Source organism: Salvia splendens, unplaced genomic scaffold (genome assembly GCF_004379255.2).
Source record: "Salvia splendens isolate huo1 unplaced genomic scaffold, SspV2 ctg925, whole genome shotgun sequence".
In the NCBI taxonomy this organism is placed as follows: domain Eukaryota; kingdom Viridiplantae; phylum Streptophyta; class Magnoliopsida; order Lamiales; family Lamiaceae; genus Salvia; species Salvia splendens.
In genome coordinates this window covers 31,777-59,364 of record NW_024599612.1, presented here as the reverse complement: position 1 = coordinate 59,364, position 27,588 = coordinate 31,777, and the positions used below count along the sequence as shown (strand labels likewise).

The following is a 27,588-nucleotide window of genomic DNA, read 5'->3' as shown; positions in this document are numbered from 1 at the left end:
TCTTCTTTTGAAGCTTTGTTTAAGATATTGTATTTCATTGCTTTCCCTTTCTTCTTCCCTGCTCCTTCGTCCCTTCCCTAGTCACGATTTCCCCGTCTTTACTATCCTTAGTGAGAACGGTCGTGACATGCATAGATTATTATCACTGAATTTTTCATCATAATAAACAGCCATTTTCAGCCTTCATTCAACGGACCATTACCTATTGAATTGGTCACACAGAAAATTTAACCAACAAATCAAGCATCAGATTGAGCCATTAAATGCACTATAAATTTCCCTATCTACGAATTCAAACACACCCTACAGGATTACATAATCAAACAAGTTCAAATTATTGAGTTATACCTATATTACATGCAAAGGTGATACATATAAAGATATAAATTGGTGTAGCCTATAGATGCACTATTGAATACGGAAAATTTTCCATATACCATTACGAACCAACCCTATCGAAACTCCTATGACGAAACCACATCCGTATCCCAAAACCACCGGTCGCCAACTAAATCCATCCACAAAATTAGAACCCTCACTTTCTTTAGGAGTCGAGGGATCTTGCTTGCATTTTTTAGTCAGAGGAAATCCACATAATCCCGAGTTCAAAATGAAGGAGTTGTTATCGAATGTAGGAAACTGTCCGCCAGACTGAGGAATCTCTCCAGCAAGATCATTCACTGAAAGATTTAATTTAGAAAGAAAATTCAACATCGTCAGCTGCCTAGGAATCTCACCACTCATTCTGTTTGAAGACAGGTCTAATGATTCCAGTGCTTTTATACTTCCAAGGGATGATGGTATCTTCCCAGTGAGACTGTTGTGAGACATATTCAAGTACTTGAGTGAATTAAGATTCCCTATGGAATCCGGAATCTTTCCCGAGAATTTGTTCCTAGACATGTCAATAGTGGTGAAGGATTTCAAGATTCTGACCAATGGTTGATTTGTGCCTTTCAAAACAAACACCAATGATTCCTCATACTTGCTGAACCAGTTACTCTTTTCTGAAACATCTTCAATGACATTGATCATGGCTGGGAAGGTGGTTAAATATCTAGTTGGGAGGGGCCCACTGAATTCATTTTGAGATATATCAATTACTTGCAACTTGGCAAATGGAGCATCACTACTTATCTCACCATAAGCAATGGGTAGAAGCATACTACCACTGAATCTGTTATCTCTCAAAACGAGGACTCGGAGATCAACGTGATCCTCCATCCAAAAAGGAAACACATCTTGTAACGCATTGCTTCCGATATCAAGAACTTGCAGCTTCCAACAGTTCACTAGGGTTCGTGGCAGTGTTCCCAGTAGGTTATTGCTATTGAGGTTCAGGGACTCGAGAGCGCAACCCTTTGGAAATAAAGGTGGAATGAGGCCAACAAAGTTATTCTCCTTCAAGTGCAGAACTTGCAAGGTTTTACTCAGCTTTGCCAAACACTTTGGAATTGATCCATGCAGACTGTTGTTTGATAGATGGAGGAATTGGAGGAATCTCAATTTGCAAATGGATGATGGAATCACTCCAATGAAGTTGTTGGAATGGAGAATTAGGGCTTTCAAGGGGTAGTGATTTCCAATGGTGGAAGGTATAGAACCTGAGAGATTGTTATTTGCCAAGTCAAGATAAGTTAAGTTGAGGGATGTTGCAATAGCTGGTGGTATGAAGCCTTGAAAATGGTTATTGGAGAGATCAATACTCTGGATATTGGCAGTGAACAACTCTTTAGGAATGTTACCTGAAATATATATCAAGTTGGTATTAATTAGATATATATTTATGTTCGGATTTGTCGATTGCAACAGTAGTTTGATATTGTCCGCTTTGGGCCAAGCCCGCACGAATTTGTTTTTGGGTCATTCCCAAAATGCCTCAAACTGATTAGGGTTGGACAGGAATTATATACACCTTCCAACCACATCGATACAATTTAGTTGGTTAATTGACTAAGGATTATTGGCAAAAACCCATAGCTAAAACTAGTACTCCCCCCGTCCCTCTGTAGTAGAGGCGTTTCTTTTCATCACATGATTTAAGAAAAGTTGTGTTAAGTGAGTTAAGTAAATGAATAATAAAGTAGAAAAGGAAAAAGGTATAGAGATGAAGATAGAATAAAGTAAAAGAGAGTAAAGTAACAGAGAAGAAAAGTTGTTGTTTTTTGCCAAAAAAGGAAACGACTCAGCTACAGTGGCACAACCCAAAAAGGAATACGACTCAGCTGCAGAGAGACGAAGGGAGTACCATTTAACCGTTTAAGACCATGTTTATCAGCAACCATTCAACCCAATCCAACCATCCACTTTTTTAATATTTCTATCTCCTCCACATCATCTTCCACCTCATTAATATTCATCCAACCAAACCACACATTTTTCATGGTTTATCAATAACCACCCAACCACACCAATATATAATTATTTTTATATTATTTTGCTATAGTAATTTTAATGAATAAAATATTTATTATTGCACAATAAAATTTATAAAAAAACATAATAAATAACAACTAAAATTTAAAAATAAACAAATGAAAATTATAAGTACAATAATTAAACTACGAAATTAAAAATACATAACTGGTGTAAAACTTTAGCAAAGGAGACTAAAAAACACTCCATGAAATTGTATCAAAGAAAGATATGGGAGGAAAAAAGATGATATTTTTTATGTAAAACTATAGTAAATGTGGTAACTATTTATAGAGAATGAAAAATTATAAAATTTGATATAATTTTTATAATTTTTGGATATAATATACTCTCTCCGTCTCATAGTAGATGTCACACTTTCCTTTTTAGTTTATACAAAAGATGTTACATTTCTTCTTTTGGAAAAAGTTTCCTCTGACATTAATTATAAAATTATATTTTCTCTCACCACTTAACACACAAAACAACATATTCTAAAATCTCGTGTCATCTCCTAAGTGTGCCATCTTCTTTGGGACGAAGGGAGTATAAAAGATATTTTAATTTAAAATACAATATTTATCAACCAATGAGATCGAGCCATTTGGCAAAATCTCATTGGCTGATGTAATAAATATGGAGGAAGACCGCGCGGTCTGCGGTTGCCCTCAAAGGGACATTGAAGAGAGAGAGGGACCTTGGGTTTCAATTTTTATTTTTTTTCTTTAAATAGCATATGATGTGGCGGTCGGCCACATCTAACCGATAAACATGGTCTAACGACACCTACTTATACGTGTCGATGCTAGTCAAGTTTATGATTGGATACTCATACCAGTCAAAGCATTCTTGTGAAGTGATAATGATGTAAGTGATTTCATGTTGAACATGACTGGAGGCAAATGGCCGATGAAATTGTTGGAACTCATGTATAGTGCAACTAAATTCTCAAGGCCACCAATCTCTTCTGGAATCACACCTATTGATGTATGAAAAACAGTCATTAATTTTAGTCCTCAAACAGTTATATAAATATGTATATATGTATACAGTCTTACTTACCGGTTAAAGTATTGTTAATAAGGTACAATTCTTGGAGTGATTTCATGTTCCCAATTTCTCTTGGCAATGTCCCATTAAGTGTGTTATGTCTCAAGGAAATAGACTTCACATGAGACATGTTAAAAAAGGCCAGGGGTAAAGGGCCAGTCAACTTGTTAGAATCAATGGACACATACTCTAAATTATTAAGCTGGCCAATCTCACCAGGAATAACATCTATAAAAATGTAGAATCATCAAAAGTGATCACTTATAAAGCTTATTAGAAAAATGTTAGTACAAGTGAGGTATATAAAAAGAGAGTCAAATTTCTAGTTAGAGTGTATAACTGATTGTTGGTATCAAATTGTCAAGGAAGAAGTACCAGTCCATTAAATTAAATGCAGATAAAACAAGGAAATTAATGATGATCAACAAACGGGCAAATTCATACCACTTAATGCATTGTTATCGAGGTATATACGACGGAGGGCTGTCATGTTCCCAATTTCTTTTGGAATCAATCCATTAAGTCCGGAGGATGCCATGTTTAATGATTTTAAACTATTAAGATAGCCAATCTCTTTGGGAATATTACCTGTGAAAAAAATATTAAAATGTTCGATGTATTAATATTAGTGTATTATGTATATACCAAGAGTAAACGATGATGTAAAATGATAAAAGGAAAAATTTTAAGATAGGTATAAATGCCAGTTAAGTTATTGTTGTAGAGGGTTAGATCTCGAATGGCTGTCAAATTCTGAAATTCTGGAGGTAATGATCCACTAAATTTGTTGGATTCCATCCACAAAGAATTCACCATGTGAAGTTGACTAATCTCTTTAGGAATATGACCTGTGGAAAAAAAAATTGTTCTACTCTTAAATAAAATAATTGTTGTGCTTTTGGTCGACAAATAGCAACACACTATCTCCAAAAATATGAATAAATACGTAGTACATAATTTATAAGCACACATAATTTGATCAAATTCTGGTAGCTCACATATTTGAAAATGAAATATTAAATCATAATATTTTATTTGTCTCAGTTGTCATATCCGCACACAAAACGACGTCTTTGGTGATGCTCAAACGGATTGTTTGATTAAAATAATAAAAGAAAGGAAAAAAATACTTGTTTCAATAAAACAACGTCTGCCAAAAGACCTTGTTTCGCATGCAAACGGAACAATTCAGAAAAACTGAACCTTATGATTTAATATTTCATTTAAAAAGTTGCAAGACTGTAATCAAGACAATTTGATACAGATCCAACAAAAAAACATGAGGGGAACACAATAAAATTTAATTTTGCATAGAGAAAAGAAGATATACATACCAGTTAAACTATTGAACCCAAGGTATAACTCAGTGAGCAAGGTCAAGTTCCCGATTTCTTTTGGCACCTCTCCAACCAAGCTGTTATTGTACAAGGAAAGCACTTCAAGGCTTGAACATTGACCCAGGCTCGATGGTATTTCTCCATACAACTTAGTGAACGATATTTGAAGCGTTTTGAGGTTGTGAAGACTTTGCATGCACATGTCGTTTGGCAGCTTACTTGACAAAGGATTACCTCTTAAATGTATTGCTTGTATGGATGAGATGTTGAAGATGGATGGAGGAATGGGACCATAGAAGAAGTTATCATTCATATCTAGAGAAACAAGACATGAAAGATTTCCGATTTCGGGTGGGATGGTGCCTACGAGTTGCATATAAGAAATATTCAACTCAGTGACTCGGTTATTGAGTGAATCACAAGTAACTCCGATCCAGTTACAAACAGGTGTTTCGGTAGTCCAATTTTTTCTCAAGAAATTGAGAGGATCGGATGTGATATGAGATTTTAGGAAAAGAAGTGAAGAACGATCAATATTGGTATTGGTTACAAAGGCTAAGCTGCAGTTCATTATACAATGAACTGCCGAAAGAAGAGCAAGTAACAATATATGGGAAAACATCTCAATATGACTTGATTTTCTGCATGGGCAAATAGGAAGTGGAAAATACTTTAAATAGCCTATTATGCAGTATCTAACACGAAAAGGAAAAGGTTATCCTCCAAAAAGAAGTCATCAAGAGACAAGAATCCTCTATAAAAATTGTTGCAATCTTTTATTGTTGGGAGAAGTACAACATTTCATTTTTTATGTGTCACGTCGACTTTTCATGTCTAGCCACGAACATCAATAATAATCAATCCACAAACCATGGCATACCTTCGGCTGATTCTTCGGGCGGCAAGGCAATGTTGCAATGCACATTCAGGACCACCTGCACATCTGCATGCATTGTCTGTACGTCCTGCACCCCAACACCCAACCTGCACAATGTGCACCCCTAATAATATAATCATTCATCATTCCAGCATTAAAATTTGAAATGCATGCATGACATAAATCAATTTAGTTTATATGGTGAAAATATAATGTTGTTTGGAAATTTGCTATCAGTGGTTGAAAATGTTGCAAATAGAAGAGAATAACGCACGGGTTAAGTTTGGGGTTTCGATAAACATAGTTTTTGTACTCTTTCCAGGACGTCTTTATGTTTTTCTTCGAAGAAACTCGTGTGTTGAAATCTGTTGCATTTCGGGATTTTTTTTGGTAAAGTTGATATTTGGTTGTGCGCGCTTTGTTGAAAGTGTACAGTATATTTGGGAAAAATTTTGAGCTGACGGATTGCATAATACTAAAAAGCAGTTTGATGCGAAGATAAAGGGAAAAAAATGCAAAGTTTTGATAATCACAAACATATCTATGTCTGAAGGTAATGCTAGGCCAGAGATTTTTCTATGTACTGTCCGAACGAATGCAAGTTACAGTATGAGAACAACTCTATACATAGCCACATAGGTTAATACAGAGAGTTATAATCCTAGTAATTGCAACACATGGTGTTACTCGAAATTAGTGACTAACATCTATCCTTCTTATTTATTGGCGGCATTAGTGACCGTATGAGTTCCTAAAAATAATAACAATGAGCTTTAGCAAGTAAATTTGCTATCAGTGGTTGAAAATGTTGCAAATAGAAGAGAATAACGCGCGGGTTAAGTTTGGGGTTTCGATAAACATAGTTTTTGTACTCTTTCCAGGACGTCTTTATGTTTTTCTTCGAAGAAACTCGTGTGTTGAAATGTGTTGCATTTCGAGATTTTTTTTTTGTTAAAGTTGATATTTGGTTGTGCGCGCTTTGTTGAAAGTGTACACTAATACATAGAGTTATAATCCTAGTAATTGCAACACATGGTGTTACTCGAAATTAGTGATGAAAATCTATCCTTCTTATTTATTGGCCGCATTAGTGACAGTATGAGTTCCTAAAAATAATAACATTTTATTTTTAAAATAATGACGGAAGATTACGTCAATAAATTATTTTATTTAATTTTTATTATGTTTTGTGATTTTTTAATTAGTGGCAGTCCTTTTCGTCATTAAATATATTTTGAATTTTTTAATTTCAATTTAGACACGGATATAAGTCCGACACTAAATATTTTTCTTTTAAATTATTTTTTGTACTTTTTTAATTAGTGGCAGACATTTTTGTCACTAAGCATATTTCTTATATTTTTTTAATTTCAGTTTAGAGACAGAATTAAGTCCGACACAAAAATTGTTTGCATTTTTAGTTTTTTTTTTTTTGTATTTTTTTAGTTAGTGACAGACTATTTTTTTAATTGATTACACCATTTGCTACCCAACTAATATAATAGTGCCATGTGTATATTCTTTAAAATATAAAATCTCCTTCATCATTTACTACTCCATCAATATAATAATATCATGTGCATATATGTTAAAATAAGTAAATTAAAGATTAAAATATTAGTTGTTGGATTGTTGTATCCTAGTATTCTTGCCAAAGCTCATTGTTTCGTAGACTAGATACAAACATGGAAAGCGAAGATACAGTTAGTGTTGCATTGTGCCTTTAATGCTTCAACAATTCTCCATTTTTCTCTGTCTCCACAAGGAGAAACTTAAAATGGATATGAGACCGCCTGTTGCCTTCGTAGATAGATAGATATATGAAACAATGATGGTCCACAATGTCAAAGAGATATTAAATCAGCAATTCTCATCAGCTTATAGTCGAGAGTGACTTTTTTTTCATCCAATTACAGAAACCAACCATACCTAGGTTTTCATTAATATACTATTATGTGCTACAACTGCACAAACTGTATACTAGCATGCATTACTCACTATTTTTATGCTCAGGAATTTCACATCAAACTTCATATAAGTTTCATCCGTGTTCACCACCAGCTCTACGCTTACTAAGACCGTATGACCAGCAGCTTAGATGTAATACCCGCTCCTTTAAAAGCCCTTTTTCTTATGTTTTGTCGAACTAAAGAAATGTCGCTTTCTTGTTCGTTGAAATAATTGGAACTCTTTTTACTTAGTGTTGGTAATTCGCGAAACAAAAATTTAAAGTAAGAAATCGAACTAACTAAAACAATCTAATGTATATTTACAAAATATGATGAACATTGTGAAGGAATACGAAGATGTCCCTCCCGAATCAAAGTGTTCGCAAACAATCCCCTATAATACTTTAACTTACATAAACGGAAGAAAAGGAATATAGAGTACTATTACAAAAAATTCATCATGAATGGGCTAAAGAGTTTAAGAAATTGAATCTTGTAATGCTTGCACTTTGGGCCTCTTTTTCCCAAGCCCAAATTCGCACTCCCCCACGACCCCGAGTCCGATCAGCTGGCGAGCCCAGGCAGCGACCCGTGGCCGGGACGGATAGTTGGGAGCCAAGCCTCCCCTCACCTGCAAAATATGACAAGCCTTCTTACAAGGAAACAAGAGAAATTAAGGAATTTCCATTAGAGGAAAAATGACAACTCTCCTTTAACCATAGGAGACAAATGACTCACCAAAGAGAGCAAGTCAAATCCAAACAAATGAGAGTTATTAGCTAAGTACCTAGTACTACAAATCCAAACAAATGAGAGTTATTAGCTAAGTACCTAGTACTACAAATACCACCAAAACCCTCAAGTAAAGGTACTACAAGGAGATCAAATAAGAGTGATATGATATGTATGAAAACAAATGAGAATCAACCCCATTTAATTCCCCAAAGTACACCAAGTTTTGCCTATATAAACCCCTTCACCCACATCAAATTTCCCTCCTACATACCTTAAGTTTCTTCCACCACAATAACAAGTTGGAGAGCTAGAGGTGGGCAAGAATTTGGAGTTCGTATTCAATCATTTCAAGAATTCACATATCGAAAGGGGCGTCTTCGCACGTCATTTAAAGACCAAATCAAGAAAACTCTTCGGCTAAGGAAATAGCTTGAGGTGAGCATTCTTTTCGAAACGTGATTTCAAGTATGAAAATGTGAATCTTTTCCCAAACATGTTTGGCATGCCATATTTTACTTTTACGATTACCTATTTGCTTGGCTATGCCATTTATGTTAAATCGAATTCGGGTCCCAGTAGGGCCGCAAACCCTACTCGGACAAGTGCACACATATGGGGATCGTGAGCTAACCTTCGAGTTGGCCGGTCCAGTGACCGTCGTGGAATGTGGCCACATTCCCGGTTCACATACGTTCAGATATGGTATCTATGTTTATGTGATTGCGCAATCAATTTTATGAAATTAAAGGAAATTTAGTGACTCGGGCCTTTTAAATAAAAACCTCGTGTTCACTCAACTGTGGCTGACAAATTTAAATGAAACTTATATTTTGGCACTATGTCCACTGAGTATATTAAGTACTCAGCCTTGCATGTTTCTTTTCTAACGTGCAGGTTGAGCGTGAACGAGGAGGCGAAGGTGTTGAGTTATGGTTTTTAATAAGTAGCAATAGGTAGCCCAAAATAGTGTGTCTTCACACATGCTACTTTGTCTTGGACTCTTCCACTGCAATAGGACTATGTACTAGGAATTATGAACCCAGTTATTATACTCTGATTTTATTTTGACTATGTACCATCTTCACCTTCAGAATTAATGTTTTGAATTTGATTGATCCTTTATGTTGATCCTTTTTATTTGAGACTATTTTAGTCACGTTATAGCTGCGCTCACTATCACTAAGGAGTTGTGGTCGTGACATTAGACAAGGTCACAATTCAATGCAATACAAAGCCTAACAATTTCTACTCTTGAAAATGAGACCTCTTCAAAATTTATAATCTAAGAACTAATACATCTACTTTCTTGAATATTGACTAAGACAGGTAGAATCTAGAATTTCCTATAGGAAAAGCCCTAAAAAGTTACAACTAATCAAATGTAGATGAATTATTTTGGCAAAACCCACAAAGAAAAGTAGTACCAAGGCTGCTAGCAAGACTCATTTTACACATCTGCAATCCCATGACATGGAAACTACAACAACTACAGTAATAGCATGAAAGTTTGAGCATTGTAATATATGATAAGAAAAGATTAAAATAAGTAGAAAAAAAGAGTTGTCATTATCTGTTGAAAAAACTAGTCAAAAAAATGAAGCAAAAATATATAGTACTCTTAATAAACTTAGCAGTAGCTACCGTACATAAACAAAGATAATTGAGAAAAAAAAAAGAAAACAAAGGATAAAATTGTGATAAGTGGAGATGACTATCTCTGGAGAACATATTTCACGTCACGAATCATGATATACTTTGATTATCAAAAGCACTGTACGTCAAGTTCAAGTACTCATCATTAATGAGTGAAGTCCCTTCAGATTCCTGTGTAGAAGAAACATGTTTTAAACCACTCATTGCTACTTTTGGTTTCCGTTTTCTACTGATAGCCTGTTCCAAAGCATTCTTGAGTCTCTTACTTGATTGGATATAAGTGTGGATCTTCACTTATCATCCTTTGTAATGTAAAACACCCCACTATCACCTTATTTAATCTCCAAAGACCTCTTTGTTCTCAAATAATTCTTCAAATCAATATGAGTGAAACCAAGATGTTGAATTCCGCCAACTTCCTTTGCCATTACATCGAAATTTTCTATGGAGGCAACCCACAACTTTGAGCCACATCAACTTGCGTTTGTTGAACATCTGACATCTGTCTAAAACATCTAAACATGTAATATTTTGCCGGATCACACAATTCATGATTGTGCTCTTCAACAAACTTTACAATTCGAAACTTTACTCCATATCTACAATTAATTTTCATCATAGCCTTACACCCGCACCTTATATCAGGACGCATATTTTTGTTGCTCTAAAACCTTCTCTACAGCAACAGATGCTAATGTCAAGGATGTTACATGTAATTGGATCTTTATGAATAGTCTTTTTTCATGTTCCGAAACCTGTTACCTTTGCATATTTCATTTAGACATCATATGCTTTTACTTCTGTTAACTCAGCTGTTTTTCTCATTATTTTGTCTTCCCATGCAAAGTAGAATTCTTTTCCTTGGTTCTCATTTTCGTTCCGTCTGACTTTGGTCTGAATTCACACCCTTTCCTTGGTCTCTTCTCTTATTAGAAAGAAGTAAAAGTTGAATGCCTTCACCGACGGGAAAAGGTATTAAAGCAAAATTCATTGATTAGTCATTTCTTTGCTTTTTATTATATAATTATATTCTGCTGCTTCAGTTCAGAATTATAGTATTTCTGCTTTGATTACTTTGTCCAATAAGAAAGAATTCAACATCAGAAATTTGATGTTCACGGTCTTGATGTTCACGGTCTTTTCCAGGGACTCGTCGTTTGGAACATCAAGATTAGCGCCCCCGTTGTGAGCGGGGTTGTTGGAAACATCTTCAACTAGATTTTCGTCATCAATATTCTCCTCAAATACGCAATTCAACCGGGCGAGAAGGGCGGCTTGCTCCAATCTATAAATACGCAATTTCTCGTTGTAATCACTTACGGCAGCTGGTTGGGCCGGGCAAGGCGAACGAACCTTGAGACTGGGAATATTGGGAAGACCATGTTGCTTCCCTGAATCAATAAACTTGCTGGACTGTTGACGCCGGTGCGTGGAGCCAGATCGTGGCGGGGCGACAGTAGGCAACGGCTCTGTGCGGTTATCCAACGATCGGTTGCACCGTGGTGGCTGGTATGTAGGCTGCGTGTACAGCACTTCCGGCGGGTGGTAAGTCGGCTGCCATTGCTGATATCCTGTGTGGAAGGTCCCCTGACGGCGATAGTCGGGTGGGTCCCAACACGAGGGCTGATGGAGCTACTCGGCGCGGCCGTTTTGAGGCTGCTGGTGTCGCCACGGATAGTGTTCAGAACTCTGGCTTTGACGGTTGTTTCTGCGATCGTGCCAGCCCCCTTGATCCCAATTGTTATCAATGATTCGAGGTTGGGGTTGGTCATGACAGCGCCCCCGATACCTCCCGTTAGGAATTTGTGGAGGATCTTGTCCATCCGAGAACAGGAGCGACGGTGGTTCTCGCCATGGCTGTCTTGCGCGGCGATGTTGGTCTCCATCGATGGCCGTGAAATCATGTAGCCAATAAGGCGGCTCCCCTGTACCTGCTCGGTGGATCTTCCCGCCCCTATACCTGTCCGGCGGGTAGGGCGGCTGACTGTGGGCCAGATAGTAGTGGTGGGTTCGCTGCGCGTACGGCGGTGCTGGAGTCAACAGTGGCGGTGGCTCCGGCAGCTGAGGCGCACGAGGGTCGCGAATGCAGCGATTGGCCGCATCATCCAGATGGCGGATGAAATAGGCGTCGGGGATGTTGCGTGACCGCCCGGATCGGTGCGGGGTGGGGTATTCTCTCCGACGAAGACGGGTAATGTAACATCCATGACCCGAAATATACATTTTTACATATTTCATATTTTTATTTTCATTTGCATGACATTATATTACTCTATTTTATAATAAGAAAAAAAATGGTTATGTGTAATATACATATGTACGAAAAATATGTAGAGTTAATTAGCATTCATTAAATACATACCTATATAACATATATTTTAATAACTTGATAATAATGTGATGTTCTAGACAATTGTTTCTTTATAAATTCAAAGTTAGTATTGTTGTAAGTTATTTGGTACTACGTACGTGTAACATATATTTGTATTATAACTGATAAATATACTTAGACTATTTACCTATATAATTGTTGTTATAGGTTAGTGTGAAATTAGTTTACTTATATTTATCCTAATAGTTTGTAAAGAAATACTAGTAAAATTCTTATGAAGGCACGTGTGATGAGTATAGGCAAAGTTCTTTTTTTTAGCTTAGTCATAGACTAAGTCGGTAAGAAGAGCAACTTGCCACATATATGTTAATGTTGTACTAGGATGGCGGCGAAACAGAAGTTCTTAGAGAAAAAAAAAGGGGAGAACGAGAGCTATACAAATGGAATGAATTTTTAGGATGCGGAGGGTAGATCAGTAGATGGAATCAGGAGCTCAGTTAGATAATCTATCGTATTCAGGTATGTATAAATCACACTTTTAGTTTTACATGTGTTATGTGGTTGATTGTTATATGTTGAATTGGAGTGATTTATTGGATTATATGGTATGAAATTGATATGATTGTGAATTATTTGATTTTGATGGTCGAATATGATATGAATATTTGATTGCTGAAATGGACATGTTTGTTTAGATATATTGGATAATTTGATGGAATATGATATGGATATGATATTGGTGCAAACGATATGTTTATGATACAGATTATGTGAATCATTGGATTAAAGAGGATCTGTGACGGTTTTGCCCTGGATCTGAAATCACAGTGGGACCTTCGGGTCAATCATATTGGGACCTTCGGGTCAAATCACAGTGGGACCTTCGGGTCAATCATATTGGGACCTTCGGGTCAAACATATTGGGACCTTCGGGTCAAATTACAGTGGGACCTTCGGGTCAAATCATATTGGGACCTACGAGTCAATCATATTGGAAATCCCGGGCAGATACCAGGCTTGACTGTTACAGAATAATAAACTGAATAGAGTGACATATGCATATGAATATGAAATGGTTTATTTTTAAATTATGTTATATATTGTTTCTGATTATATGTATTGATAAAATAATATGCTTGATGTTTGTATCATGTGAGATTAAAGGTGGAAATTTATATATGCTGAGTTGTGGCTCATATAAACCACTAAATTTTTTCAGGAATAAGATATCAGTAAAGTTTAGACTGACGTGGGTCATAGGAATTCCTCGTGTTATCAGGTTCGGCGGCTGACGCATATTGGCAACCTTCTCCTCCTCATCATTTTGCATGTAGATAAATGTATAGTATAAAGAATTGCTTTACAGGAAATTTTGAAATATGTATCGGATAAGTGTTGGTTTGAACTTATATAATATGGGTGTTCTATGAATTAGACGCGTGTATTGATTGCTTTTATGATAAGGGATTTATTTATTATAAGAGTATACGTCTGAGGGGTTGAGGCGTCACAGTTTAGGTGGTATCAGAGCAGGGATAGGATCTCATTGGGATAATCTGAATTTGTGTGTATCATATGAAACATGTAGGTCATAAGTTGCATTTTCATTTCACATGTCAGGAATATGGACATTTCTGAGCATGTGTCACTGAGGAGAGAAGGGTCAGCTGCCCTGCATCATTGTTTAACTATATGAGTATTTTATATATATGTGGTATCACATGGAAAATATTAGTGAATATATTGATTGGTAGAACAAAAAGTACATGTACTGATGATAGTGTACAATTGTTAATAGATTTTGTGAATATATGCATGAGATGTGTGTTATAGTATCTAACTGACTAATCCTCCCCTGAGTCAACATAGTTGTAATTGAATGCTCCCATGAGCAAACATAACCATAATAAGATTATATTACTTTCTCTTTTATTGAGTGGAAAGTTTTATCTAATTAATAGATAACAGTCAAACTATTAATTGTATATGTTGAACTTATCAATCATACCCACACTTATAGGAAATGCAAAGGGAATGTTTTTATCAAGATAGTAGTCATCAAATGATAAGTGTAGATCTTTTTGTAAACTAAACAATTGACAAAAATATGTCACGATGAGTTAAAATCTATACACGCATAGGATTAAAGGAACTCGAAAGGTATTTTCGATTATAAGTATGAATATAGTATAAGTATTGACTTTCTTAGACCATAAGTTTAAATTCATAGTTTTGCAATCAGTCCTAAGGTGTTGATTAAAATGTGCATCATTTGAACTTTTTTATAGTGTGTGTACTTGTTTGAATCCTTGAAGTTGAGAAAGTTATTATTATTATTATTATTATTATTATTTTTTTATTATTATTATTATTTTTTTTTTTTGAAAATGTAATGTCTTGTGAGATCTCGTGTTAGAATCGAAGTGTATTGAATGACAAGAAGTTTGTGGTTTTTTTTAAAGTCAAAAGTTTGCCGAATATGGGACAGAGTTCCCGAGTGACAAAGAAGGTGATTTTGTGGGACTGGCCACTCCACATAATCAAAATCTTTGTAGCGTCATTAATAAAACAAAATTCAAATAAATTTTTCTCGAAGGGCATTTAAATATTGGAAGCCCATTTGTTCAAATATTGCGTCAAAGTTACAACTTTGATTTTACAGTCAAATTTTTTATAAAGACTAAGAAATATTTTGCGGTGTCGATTCGCTAAGTTAACCTGTTATTTTATTCTTTCTAATTCAGCTATATTTTCCAAAAAAAAAAGTAGTACATGGTTGAAATAGATTTATTTTGAAGTAATGGTTATAGTCCATGTGGTAGTTAATTTACGATATGACAAAATGGTTAAGGTAATTTGCAACAAGAAGAGATGAGTACTTAGAAGAATGAAATAGATTGGAGCGTAAGGTGTGGTAAAAGTAGATGTTGAAAGATAATGATGTGACTTTTGTGTGTTCTTAAGATATAATCATATTAATTTTATTTAAAGGGTAAACAATTACTGATAAAGTATTAAGTTGAGAATGATGTATTTGTAAGTACTAGTATAAAGGTTATACTCCATAAAATTATTGATAAGAATTTTAATAAATAGATAATAATTGATGTTTTTGGATTGAAGGTCCAAGTTACCTCGACATTTATTTTGAAGGCTATAGGGAATTTCGCATAAGTACATGTAAAATGTTTCCAGTCTCTAAAAGATATTAATGATAATAAATAATGATATTTGAAATTCTCAAAGCTAGACAAAACACTGATGTATTATTATAGTCTGAGATATTAATGTGAACTTTTAATTAGTTAGAGTGCTTTTGATCACTAGAATATAATGATACTAGTAATAGTTAGTGTATAAATTTCTTAAAGCCTTGAAAATAAATGACGTGGAGTACTAAAGAGTGTACTAATGATCAAATAGTTGAACTACAAAGAGAATGAAAAGATCGGTAGGTTTCCATCTTTATCACCCCGACAGATATAATAATTTTAAGTCTTAGAATATGAAAATATTTTTATGCGATGTAAAAATTGAAAAAGTATCACCATAAGTATATTTCTATTACGAATATTGTCTAGTATAGAGACTTGGAATTATCAAAACTCTGAAAATGATATAATATCTGTAGTAAGTCAAATTTTCGGAAATGACTAAAATGCTCACGCCTACAATTTTGAATAAGGTAGACTGCAATCTGCACTCTATTCACAAAATTTAATCCTAGGTGACCATCTTATAGATCTAAGGGTTGGGAATATTAGTGTTATGGTGTCATTCTATACATGGTGTCACCCTAATGCTCCCCATACTGTAATATACAAATATGTTTAGTATATTGATACATTCGGTATATACCATTATGTTCAATATCGATATACAATAGTATATAAAGATATCAATCAATACATAGTCAATTTATAATATACATGATATATAGTAAGTTTTAAATAATATTTTCATGATACTAGTATAAGAAAGGGTACGGTTTACAGTATAGCGTACCAAAATTCAAGTGTTTATAATAACTCAAACGAGGTACAGGAATGCGAAAGAAGTCGTAACAATCGTTTACACCCCAGTAATTACATATGGTAATAGCCTTGCGGAAAAAAAAACGTCGATATCAATGATAGCAAATGATTACCATATCCTTAGTGTGAATAATTTGAACAAGTAGATGTTCCAAAGAGAAAGTTCTCCACCAAAATAACTAGTTTATTAATAACACATAAATTTGACTAATGTTTTTACCCAAGATTACCTAAATAGGTTTAAGGCTCATATGACTTCGTAGCAATAATTTGTAAGAAAAAAAAAAAGAATACACATAAGAGTTTGTTTATGTTTTTGTAAGGTATATAATCTAACCTTGTAAAGTTTTAGCGAAATTTTGGTTAGATTAAATCTTGAAAATTAAAAGATATTATTAGAACTTAAAAGAGTCTATATAGGAAGGAAACACACAATGTAGGGTAAAAGTTATTATTAGAAAATGTGAGGATGTGATCATAGAGAGATATAAACATATGTTAGTGGTGTATAACTAGTAATGAAATATCAATGAAAGATTTTAACTCATAGTGAAGTTGTGATTTTATTTTGTAAATTAATAGTGAGTAAGGATCTTATAGAGCTACAAAAAAAAAACTATTCTTTGATAATGTATTCTTGAGCATATCAAGCTGCAAACATATGATAAGTATTTCTTGTAAAGGCTTGATCAGATGCTTAGATACTAACTACCTTAATGGAATAGTAATTCCTTAGAGCTCACGAGGCACCAGTAAAATGTTGAGGTTAAGCCCAAAAAGATAATAAAAATTTAAGATCATCTTTGAACCAAAACAGAAAAACGAGTATATATAAAAAAAGGAAAAAAAAAGGAAAAGAAAAAAAGAACAAGAGATTAAGAAGAGATAGAAGGAATAGGTAGAAGTTATATATAGAAAGTGAAATGTTAAGTTTTATATATATATATATGGATCGATGAAATGAAAGTATACCAAATGAAACCCGGAGTTTAGAAAACCTATAACATCCTTGCTAAAAATAAATTTATCACCAATAATCATAAATATACATAGATTGTATAGTGTGAGAGCTATGCTAGAAGTTGACAACTCAAAGATGTATTAAAAATTAGTATGTGCAGCCAGTATAATAGAATTGATATCAACAATATCATATATGTAGCGAATGTTGAGTTACTGATAAATTAAATATAAAAATAGGCTACTTAGAAACCATCGCTATTAGTCAGAAGTGTATCTATAATGTGAAAGTGAAGTTAACTGAATTGGACGATTGATTGATGGAGTTGACATAGAATTATAGAGATGTACATATATCAAGTCGTTATACAGAATAACATAATTGTGCTGGTATAATGACGAATGTGATGATAGTAAGAATCATAAGATTACAATAAAATAGTTAATCTAATATCATACTTATGTGATCGTACTAATGCTAAAGTGACTCATGATGCTTATAGATTATCACTACCTCATAATCTGGGAAAAGTATAAAATGTTTTCCATAAAACATGTCATGAATCAAGAAGAATTAGTCTTAAATAGGACTTAGTGATAAAACAAAATCCATATACAATTGTGGAAAGAAAAATACATCTGCTCAAAATAAATAGATATTTGTAGTGAAAGTGTCAGACTTATCATGTTGTATATGATAAGGCAAGTAGAGAAGCTGAGTGAAAATACGAGAAAACTTATTTGCTTGTCTTTGCGGGTCAATAACTTTATTTGGATACATGAGCAAAGTGTATAATGAATTTTGCGGACAAAATTCTTAAAGAGGGAAAGAATTGTAACATCCATGACCCGAAATATACATTTTTACATATTTCATATTTTTATTTTCATTTGCATGACATTATATTACTCTATTTTATAATAAGAAAAAAAATGGTTATGTGTAATATACATATGTACGAAAAATATGTAGAGTTAATTAGCATTCATTAAATACATACATATATAACATATATTTTAATAACTTGATAATAATGTGATGTTCTAGACAATTGTTTCTTTATAAATTCAAAGTTAGTATTGTTGTAAGTTATTTGGTACTACGTACGTGTAACATATATTTGTATTATAACTGATAAATATACTTAGACTATTTACCTATATAATTGTTGTTATAGGTTAGTGTGAAATTAGTTTACTTATATTTATCCTAATAGTTTGTAAAGAAATACTAATAAAATTCTTATGAAGGCACGTGTGATGAGTATAGGCAAAGTTCTTTTTTTTAGCTTAGTCATAGACTAAGTCGGTAAGAAGAGCAACTTGCCACATATATGTTAATGTTGTACTAGGATGGCGGCGAAACAGAAGTTCTTAGAGAAAAAAAAAGGGGAGAACGAGAGCTATACAAATGGAATGAATTTTTAGGATGCGGAGGGTAGATCAGTAGATGGAATCAGGAGCTCAGTTAGATAATCTATCGTATTCAGGTATGTATAAATCACACTTTTAGTTTTACATGTGTTATGTGGTTGATTGTTATATGTTGAATTGGAGTGATTTATTGGATTATATGGTATGAAATTGATATGATTGTGAATTATTTGATTTTGATGGTCGAATATGATATGAATATTTGATTGCTGAAATGGACATGTTTGTTTAGATATATTGGATAATTTGATGGAATATGATATGGATATGATATTGGTGCAAACGATATGTTTATGATACAGATTATGTGAATCATTGGATTAAAGAGGATCTGTGACGGTTTTGCCCTGGATCTGAAATCACAGTGGGACCTTCGGGTCAATCATATTGGGACCTTCGGGTCAAATCACAGTGGGACCTTCGGGTCAATCATATTGGGACCTTCGGGTCAAACATATTGGGACCTTCGGGTCAAATTACAGTGGGACCTTCGGGTCAAATCATATTGGGACCTACGAGTCAATCATATTGGAAATCCCGGGCAGATACCAGGCTTGACTGTTACAGAATAATAAACTGAATAGAGTGACATATGCATATGAATATGAAATGGTTTATTTTTAAATTATGTTATATATTGTTTCTGATTATATGTATTGATAAAATAATATGCTTGATGTTTGTATCATGTGAGATTAAAGGTGGAAATTTATATATGCTGAGTTGTGGCTCATATAAACCACTAAATTTTTTCAGGAATAAGATATCAGTAAAGTTTAGACTGACGTGGGTCATAGGAATTCCTCGTGTTATCAGGTTCGGCGGCTGACGCATATTGGCAACCTTCTCCTCCTCATCATTTTGCATGTAGATAAATGTATAGTATAAAGAATTGTGAGAGGGTTCCACTACTTTACAGGAAATTTTGAAATATGTATCGGATAAGTGTTGGTTTGAACTTATATAATATGGGTGTTCTATGAATTAGACGCGTGTATTGATTGCTTTTATGATAAGGGATTTATTTATTATAAGAGTATACGTCTGAGGGGTTGAGGTGTGAAAGGTAATGAATATATTCTTATTGATTGAGTAACAATGTACAGAGTTCATCCTCTTATAGGCTACACAAGGATGCATAAAAGGTAAACCTAAATTTACATTAATTGTGTTCTATCTTAGGTAAATATTCTCTATATCAATTTCTTGTAATGCTCCTGATTTCTTTCCTACACTCCCCCTCAAGTTGAGTGACGGGGTTTCCGATACTCAACTTGCCCAATACTTCTCGGAATGACTTCGAGTTCACAGCTTTCGTCAGAATGTCAGCCAACTGATCCTCAGATTTGACATACGGCATCTCCACCACCTTAGCTTCAATGTTCTCCTTGATGAAATGCCTATCCACCTCCACATGCTTGGTTCGATCATGTTGAACTGGATTTTCTGATATACTGATTGCCGCCTTGTTATCACAAAACAACCTACATGGTTGTACAGGTCGTAGGTCCAGCTCTGTCATGAGCTTTCTTAGCCATAGTATCTCCGTTAATCCACTCTTGATTCCACGGAATTCGGCCTCTGCACTGGATAGTGCTACTACTTTTTGCTTCTTACTCTTCCATGTCACAAGGTTTCCTCCCACGAAGGTGAAATAGCCGGCAGTCGATTTTCTGTCATTTGGGTTGCCAGCCCAATCAGCATCAGTGAAACCATGAACCTCCATATGACCGTGTTTCTCAAACATAAGTCCGTGTTCAACTGTTCCCTTCAAGTATCGAACTATCCGCACTACTGCCTCCCAATGCTCTTCTTGGGGTGCATGCATGAACTGGCTTACTACTCCCACTGCATAGGCTATGTCCGGCCTTGTGTGGGACAAGTAGATCAGTTTTCCGACTAACCTCTGGTACCTCCCCCTGTCTGTCAGTCTTGCACCTTCCTTCAACTGTAGCCCATGGTTTTGAACTATGGGGGTATCTGCTGGCTTACAGTCTATCATCCCAACCTCTGCCAATAGGTCCAATATATACTTCCTTTGATTGATGAAGATTCCCTTTTTTGACCGTAGCACCTCTATTCCCAGAAAGTACTTAAGCAATCCCAAATCCTTCATCTCAAATTCTCTGAACAGGTTCTTTCTTAACTCGCTAATCTCCTCCTCATTATCTCCTGTAATAATCATGTCGTCTACGTATATAATCAGACACGTGATTTTACCTTCTTTCTTCTTGAGGAACAGAGTATGGTCTGAATTGCTCTGCTTGTACCCATATTTCTTCATCACTTCAGTGAACCTCCCGAACCAGGCTCGAGGTGACTGTTTTAGGCCGTAAAGTGTCTTCTTCAATTGGCAGACTTCACCATTCTGGAACTCTTGAGTAAACCCGGGAGGGGGTTCCATAAACACAGGTTTTGGTAATTCTCCGTGGAGGAAGGCATTAGTCACATCGAACTGATGAAGTGGCCAATCCTTGTTTGCGGCGATTGAAAACAACACTCTTACAGTGTTAATCTTGGCTACAGGAGAGAATGTTTCGGCATAATCGACGCCATACGTCTGAGTATATCCCTTTGCTATGAGTCGAGCTTTATACCTGTCTACTGTTCCGTCCGGCATTCTCTTGATTGTGAATACCCATCGGCATCCGACAGTTCTCGCACCTTCAGGTAGCTTGCCTTTCACCCACGTGTTATTCTTCATTAGAGCCTTCATTTCAGTGAGCATTGCCTCCTTCCAGTGCTTGTGTTTCATTGCTTCTTCGGCTGTTTGTGGGATCTCTTCTTCTTCATATAATGCAGCCGCAAACGCTCTTGCCATTTTAGATAGATTTCCTTGCACGAAGTTGGCAACCCCATATCTGCTTTTCTTCCCTATCTTCCCTATCTTCTCATTATTTTGTCATCCCATGCAAAGTAGTATTCTTTTCCTTGGTTCTCATTTTCGTTCCGTCTGACTTTGGTCTGAATTCACACCCTTTCCTTGGTCTCTTCTCTTATTAGAAAGAAGTAAAAGTTGAATGCCTTCACCGACGGGAAAAGGTATTAAAGCAAAATTCATTGATTCGTCATTTCTTTGCTTTTTATTATATAAATATATTCTGCTGCTTCAGTTCAGAATTATAGTATTTCTGCTTTGATTACTTTGTCCAATAAGAAAGAATTCAACATCAGAAATTTGAGGTTAGTGCTAATCTGGACTTTGAATCTCATTGCCCAAGTCTTTAGCCCGAACTGTAATTTGGTACAAATTTCTATTCTTCAGCTGATTTTATTACTCCCTCCGTTCCTGAAAATTTGTCACCTATTTCCTTTTTCGTCTGTCCCTAAAAATTTGTCACCTTTCACTTTTACCATTTTTGGTAGTGGACCCTACATTCCACTAACTCATTCACACTCACATTTTATTATAAAACTAGTATATAAAAGTAGGACCCACATGCCACCAACTTTTTCAACCCACTTTCTATTATATTTCTTAAAACCCGTGCCGGGTCAAATGGTGACGAATTTTGGGGGACGGAGGGAGTACTATTTTTCATGTCAAATATGTTTCTATATATATGTGGCTAAACACTTGTTGTCTTCAATATGTGCATGCAAATTGATACTGACTAAATCTATAGTAATAGAAGGAGTTTCAATGAATTTCTTTTTGAAATTTTTGGTGATTATGCTTCAAGTGATTTTCTCACAATGTGTGAGAATTCCATTCTCTGCCAATGATATTTCTCTTTCGGGTCAAACCCTAGAAAGGAACCCTAATTCGTTTTCACACACAACTCTTGTGTTTCATGACTATGTACCCTCGCCACCGCCGCCTCCGACCCTTGAGCTGCCACTGCCACTGCCGCCACCTTTGCCTAAAGCAAAGAGAGGCAGTCGTCGGCCAGCCCTTCCTCCGCCATCAGAAGTCAAAAAACGTCGGATGCAGAGATTTGGACCAAACTCGAATCGACCATCTCGGCCAACTGCACCAATTTGTAGACCAGTTGGTTGTAGCTCTAATCCTGTTGTGTCAGACCATACTACTACTATGTACCCAGACCTACCATGAATATGCATTCATGCAGGTGAAATGGTGGTCCACTTTTATACTGTCATAGAACATGTTCTTATTAATTCATTTTGTAATATCGTTCCTTATGTTGTTGTCATGTTTGATATAAACTATATGTAATAAACGCTCTGTGATTTTATTTTATTTGGAAAAGATTGATATGCCAATATACGCTTATGGAAGTTGAAATATGTAAACTATTACTCCCATGTCTCCCATTAAAAGATCAACTTTTTTTTGGCATGAAATTTAAGAAAATTTTATTTATTGAGTTAATAAAGGGGAGAGCAGTAAAGTATAGAAGTAAAAAGAGGATAAAGAAGAAGAGAGAGTAAAAATGTTGTTTTTTGGTAAAAAATAAAAACTAAATTGATTACATGTAATGGGACTCATGTTGAAAACTAAAATATGGAAAATAAAAGACACGATAAGCTTTATGGGCTACATTGTATTCTAGCTATACATGGAAAATATATTCTAATTATGCTTATATCTTCTTGATTTGATTTTTCATAATCTTTAATTAATTTCTTTCATTATTCGCACCATAACTTCATCTCTTGATTTCTTATTCTCCAATTAATTGATTTCTCCATTCCAACAACCGACAAATAAACAAATGACACCGTTTCAATACCAAGATGTAAATGTAAAAAGGAAAAGGAAAATCGTCTATGTTTCTTCTTGTGAATTTACAAATCAAGGTTAAAGAATCTTAAAATGACGTCGTTTGACATCTTCTTCTCCCAAAACAAATGCCGCGGATCGGGTTGATGACCGTAACTTATTTTGCTGATCCTAATTAAAGAAAATCTTGATAAAGTATAATTTGCTTTGGATAAAAGGGATTTTCCGGTTAAGCACAAACATATCCCATATCCGGTATCTGAGAAAAGTTGGAAGGTGTATATAATATTATAATTCATGTCCAACCTTAATTAGTTTGAGGCCTTTTGGGAGTGACCAAAAAACAAATCCGTGCGGGCTTAAACTAAAGTGGGCAATATCAAACTGTTTTGCAGTCGACGATCCGAACAAGTGGTATCAGAGCCCAGGTTGCATGGGTCGGGCCTGGATAACCCATGATCGAGTGGGGCCCAGGATGACTCAAGTTCGAGTCGGGCTCCCGAACAAGTGGTATCAGAGCCCAGGTTGCATGGGTGTCTCGATGTGTCGATTGTGTCTGTCCGTTCCCGATGTGGGATAAGATTTGTGCTCAGCACAAATCTTATCCCACTCACAAACCTTATCCCACGTCGGATGTCTGAGGGATGTTGGAAAGCATATATATTTATGTCCAACCCCAATTAGTGTGAGGCTTTTTGAAAATGATCCAAAAACAAAACTGTGTGGACTTCTATCAAATTACTGCTGCATTTGACAATCCGAACAAGATTTTCTAAATCCCACTATATTTAGGGATATATTAGTATCAAAGTTATCAAAACACATCCCCAATAAAATATAGTGATAATCGGAGAAAAGAGAGCCGAAGAGAAGATTGGCGTGAATTGTGAATTTTGGGGAGGGAGAAATCTGGCGTGTGTTTTTGGGAAAAGAGAAATCGGTTTCTCCGTCCGGAGAAATGAGAAAATCATAAATATTTTATCTAATTCAATTTTTTTAATGATAATAAAAGACTTCACATATAATGCGTCTGGTAGAAAATATATAGTACTACTCCTATAAACTAGGAAATCAAATCAAATCCTTAAATGTAAGTATAACCATAACAATTAAATAATATTACTAAATCATAAAATAAACTAAACAATTACACAAAGTGATTATTAGCTCACTTTCGGAATAAAATAAAAGTCTAGGTCCTTGTCATATACGGTTTGGATTATGATTAAAATCCTAACCCTAATCTTTCAGAACCGCCTTGGTTTACTCATACTAGACCACCGATTGAGCACAATCTGCTGCCAAGGGCACCAAGTGTGTGGGTCCCCTTCGCACCCGACTGTGTGCCACCAACAACGCATGACCTAACTTGTACCTAGGGTTTTCCATTCTTCGCCTTCGTCGTTTCTTCTCTTGAACAATTTCATGAACTTAATTGCATCCAAGACATCCACAAAATAGGATTAGGGTTCGCTACTTCAATAAAATGAATCCTACTTGGAACTTAGCTAATTTTCTCATTATTTTGTCATCCCATGCAAAGTAGTATTCTTTTCCTTGGTTCTCATTTTCGTTCCGTCTGACTTTGGTCTGAATTCACACCCTTTCCTTGGTCTCTTCTCTTATTAGAAAGAAGTAAAAGTTGAATGCCTTCACCGACGGGAAAAGGTATTAAAGCAAAATTCATTGATTCGTCATTTCTTTGCTTTTTATTATATAGATATATTCTGCTGCTTCAGTTCAGAATTATAGTATTTCTGCTTTGATTACTTTGTCCAATAAGAAAGAATTCAACATCAGAAATTTGAGGTTAGTTTAGCTAATCTGGACTTTGAATCTCATTGCCCAAGTCTTTAGCCCGAACTGTAATTTGGTACAAATTTCTATTCTTCAGCTGATTTTATTACTATTTTTCATGTCAAATATGTTTCTATATATATGTGGCTAAACACTTGTTGTCTTCAATATGTGCATGCAAATTGATACTGACTAAATCTATAGTAATAGAAGGAGTTTCAATGAATTTCTTTTTGAAATTTTTGGTGATTATGCTTCAAGTGATTTTCTCACAATGTGTGAGAATTCCATTCTCTGCCAATGATATTTCTCTCTTGGGTCAAACCCTAGATAGAAACCCTAATTCGTTTTCACACACAACTCTTGTGTTTCATGGCTATGTACCCTCTCCACCGTCGCCTCCGACCCTTGAGCTGCAGCTGCCACTGCCTCCACCTTCGCCAAAAGCAAAGAGAGGCAGTTGTCGGCCAGCCCTTCCTCCGCCATCAGAAATTAAAAAACGTCGGATGCAGGAATATGGAGTAAAGTCGGAAAGACCATCTGCGCCAAAGCCACCAGATTGTCGAGAAAGTGGTTGTAGCATACATAACTAATGTGTGAAACCTTACTACTATTACTATGATACACAACACACCTACCATGAACATGCAGTCATGCATGTGAAATGGTGGTTGATTTTCATACTGTCATAGCTCATGTTCGTATTATTTCATTCTGTAACATCGTTTCTTATGTTGCTGTCGTGTTTGATTTAAACTATATGCAATAAAAATCTTTGTGATTTTATTTGGAAAAGATTGATATGACAATATTCGCTTATGAAAGTTGACATATGTAAACTATTACTCCCTTCTCCCCTCTCGTCCCACGTCAAGAGATCAACTTCTTTTTGACACAAGATTTAAGAAAATGATATTTAATTAACATGGATCAACTTTGGACATTACAGTTAACAAACACGATTGCTGATGGAATGTTAGCTGCTCTGATACCATGATAGAAAATAGAATACGGAAAAAAGAAAAAATCAACGCAGAAAATAAAACACTGCAAAAAATCATAGGACTACATTGTACTTACTCCTTTCGTCTCGTCCTAAATGATTCGTATTCATTTTTGGGTCGTCCCAACTAACGTTATGTATTTCCTTTTTTTTCCAAAAACCAACACTTTTATGTCTCTCTTAATTTATTCTCTCTCCGATTATTGCTCTCTTATTTTATTATCTTTATATTTAACCACTAAACAACACTTCTTAAGACCATCTCCAATAATTTATATCAAAATAAAGTCCATTTTCGAGTATATGTCATATAAAAATTAGTTTTACTCCGACAAATTACACCAAATTAAAATTTTATACCATTTTTAAGTATATGTCTCACAAAAATTTTGCAGTAGCACCATATTTGGTGTTTTTTCATAAAAAAAAGTTCAAAAAATGGGTTTGAATTTGGTGTATGGCTGAAAAGTTTATAACATTAAAACTCAATTTTAGTGTATGGTTGGAGATGGTCTTAATTCTTAAAATGTTGTGATGGAAACAGTTGCTTGAAGAAGAAAACAATTTCTGGGTTAATCTGCAAGCCCAGAAGCAACACTCATTTGGCCCATTCCAAAACAAGCCATTTGCCATTAGCCCAAATGTCAAATTAAGCCCAACTCATTGAAAATTTGAAACCCAAACCCAACTACAAGCCTACAATTCCGGCCCCTAAAACTAAATTCCTAATCGGAACCGTCTTCGCCTCTTAACAACATTAGCCCAAATGTTGTTAGACTACTGTCTTTTAAAAATAAAAATAAAAATAAAAATAAAAATAAAAATAAAAATAAAAATAATTGATGAGTTATTTGATTATTGTCTTGCTAGGTAGTAGTGTGCTATTGAAATTGGGTATTGTTTCTATTTGATTAGCTAAATGCATAAATTTGTTTTGAAAAGAGCTAGAGTTTCAATGAACAATCTGGATAAATAAAAAATACTAGTAGCAAAATTCGTTAAAGAATTATCAATCATATACACATGGAGTATATTTTAATACTAGATTCGAATTAATGCTTTTGTGGCGAATTATATATTCTCTGATATTTTACTAATGAAACTTACTGTGTTTTTGCATGCATCATTCCCAGTTCTGATATTAAAATAATTCATATTGTACTAAATATTTATGAATTTGAACAAGTAAAATTATTAAAAAAGATTGGCGGTCATCTCGACTTACTGCATCAATTCCAAAAGAAATTGGGGACTAATACATCCCTTCGCTCTATATTACTACAATAGTTGAAAAGACTTAATTACATGTGAAGAACGAACTTATG

General features: G+C 35.0%; 1 protein-coding gene across 1 annotated transcript; it reads right to left on the bottom strand.

Annotated features, from left to right (window-relative positions):
* Window positions 1-408: 408 nt before the first annotated feature.
* Window positions 409-11,902, bottom strand: LOC121791821 (receptor-like protein 19). Its single transcript, XM_042189648.1, has 9 exons — window positions 11,370-11,902; window positions 11,116-11,301; window positions 5,683-5,786; window positions 4,800-5,165; window positions 4,170-4,313; window positions 3,910-4,053; window positions 3,478-3,693; window positions 3,251-3,394; window positions 409-1,745 (listed from the first exon to the last, which is right to left on the bottom strand). The coding sequence occupies exons 1-9, from the start codon at window positions 11,900-11,902 to the stop codon at window positions 409-411; spliced, it is 3,174 nt and encodes a 1,057-aa protein (XP_042045582.1).
* Window positions 11,903-27,588: the final 15,686 nt, after the last annotated feature.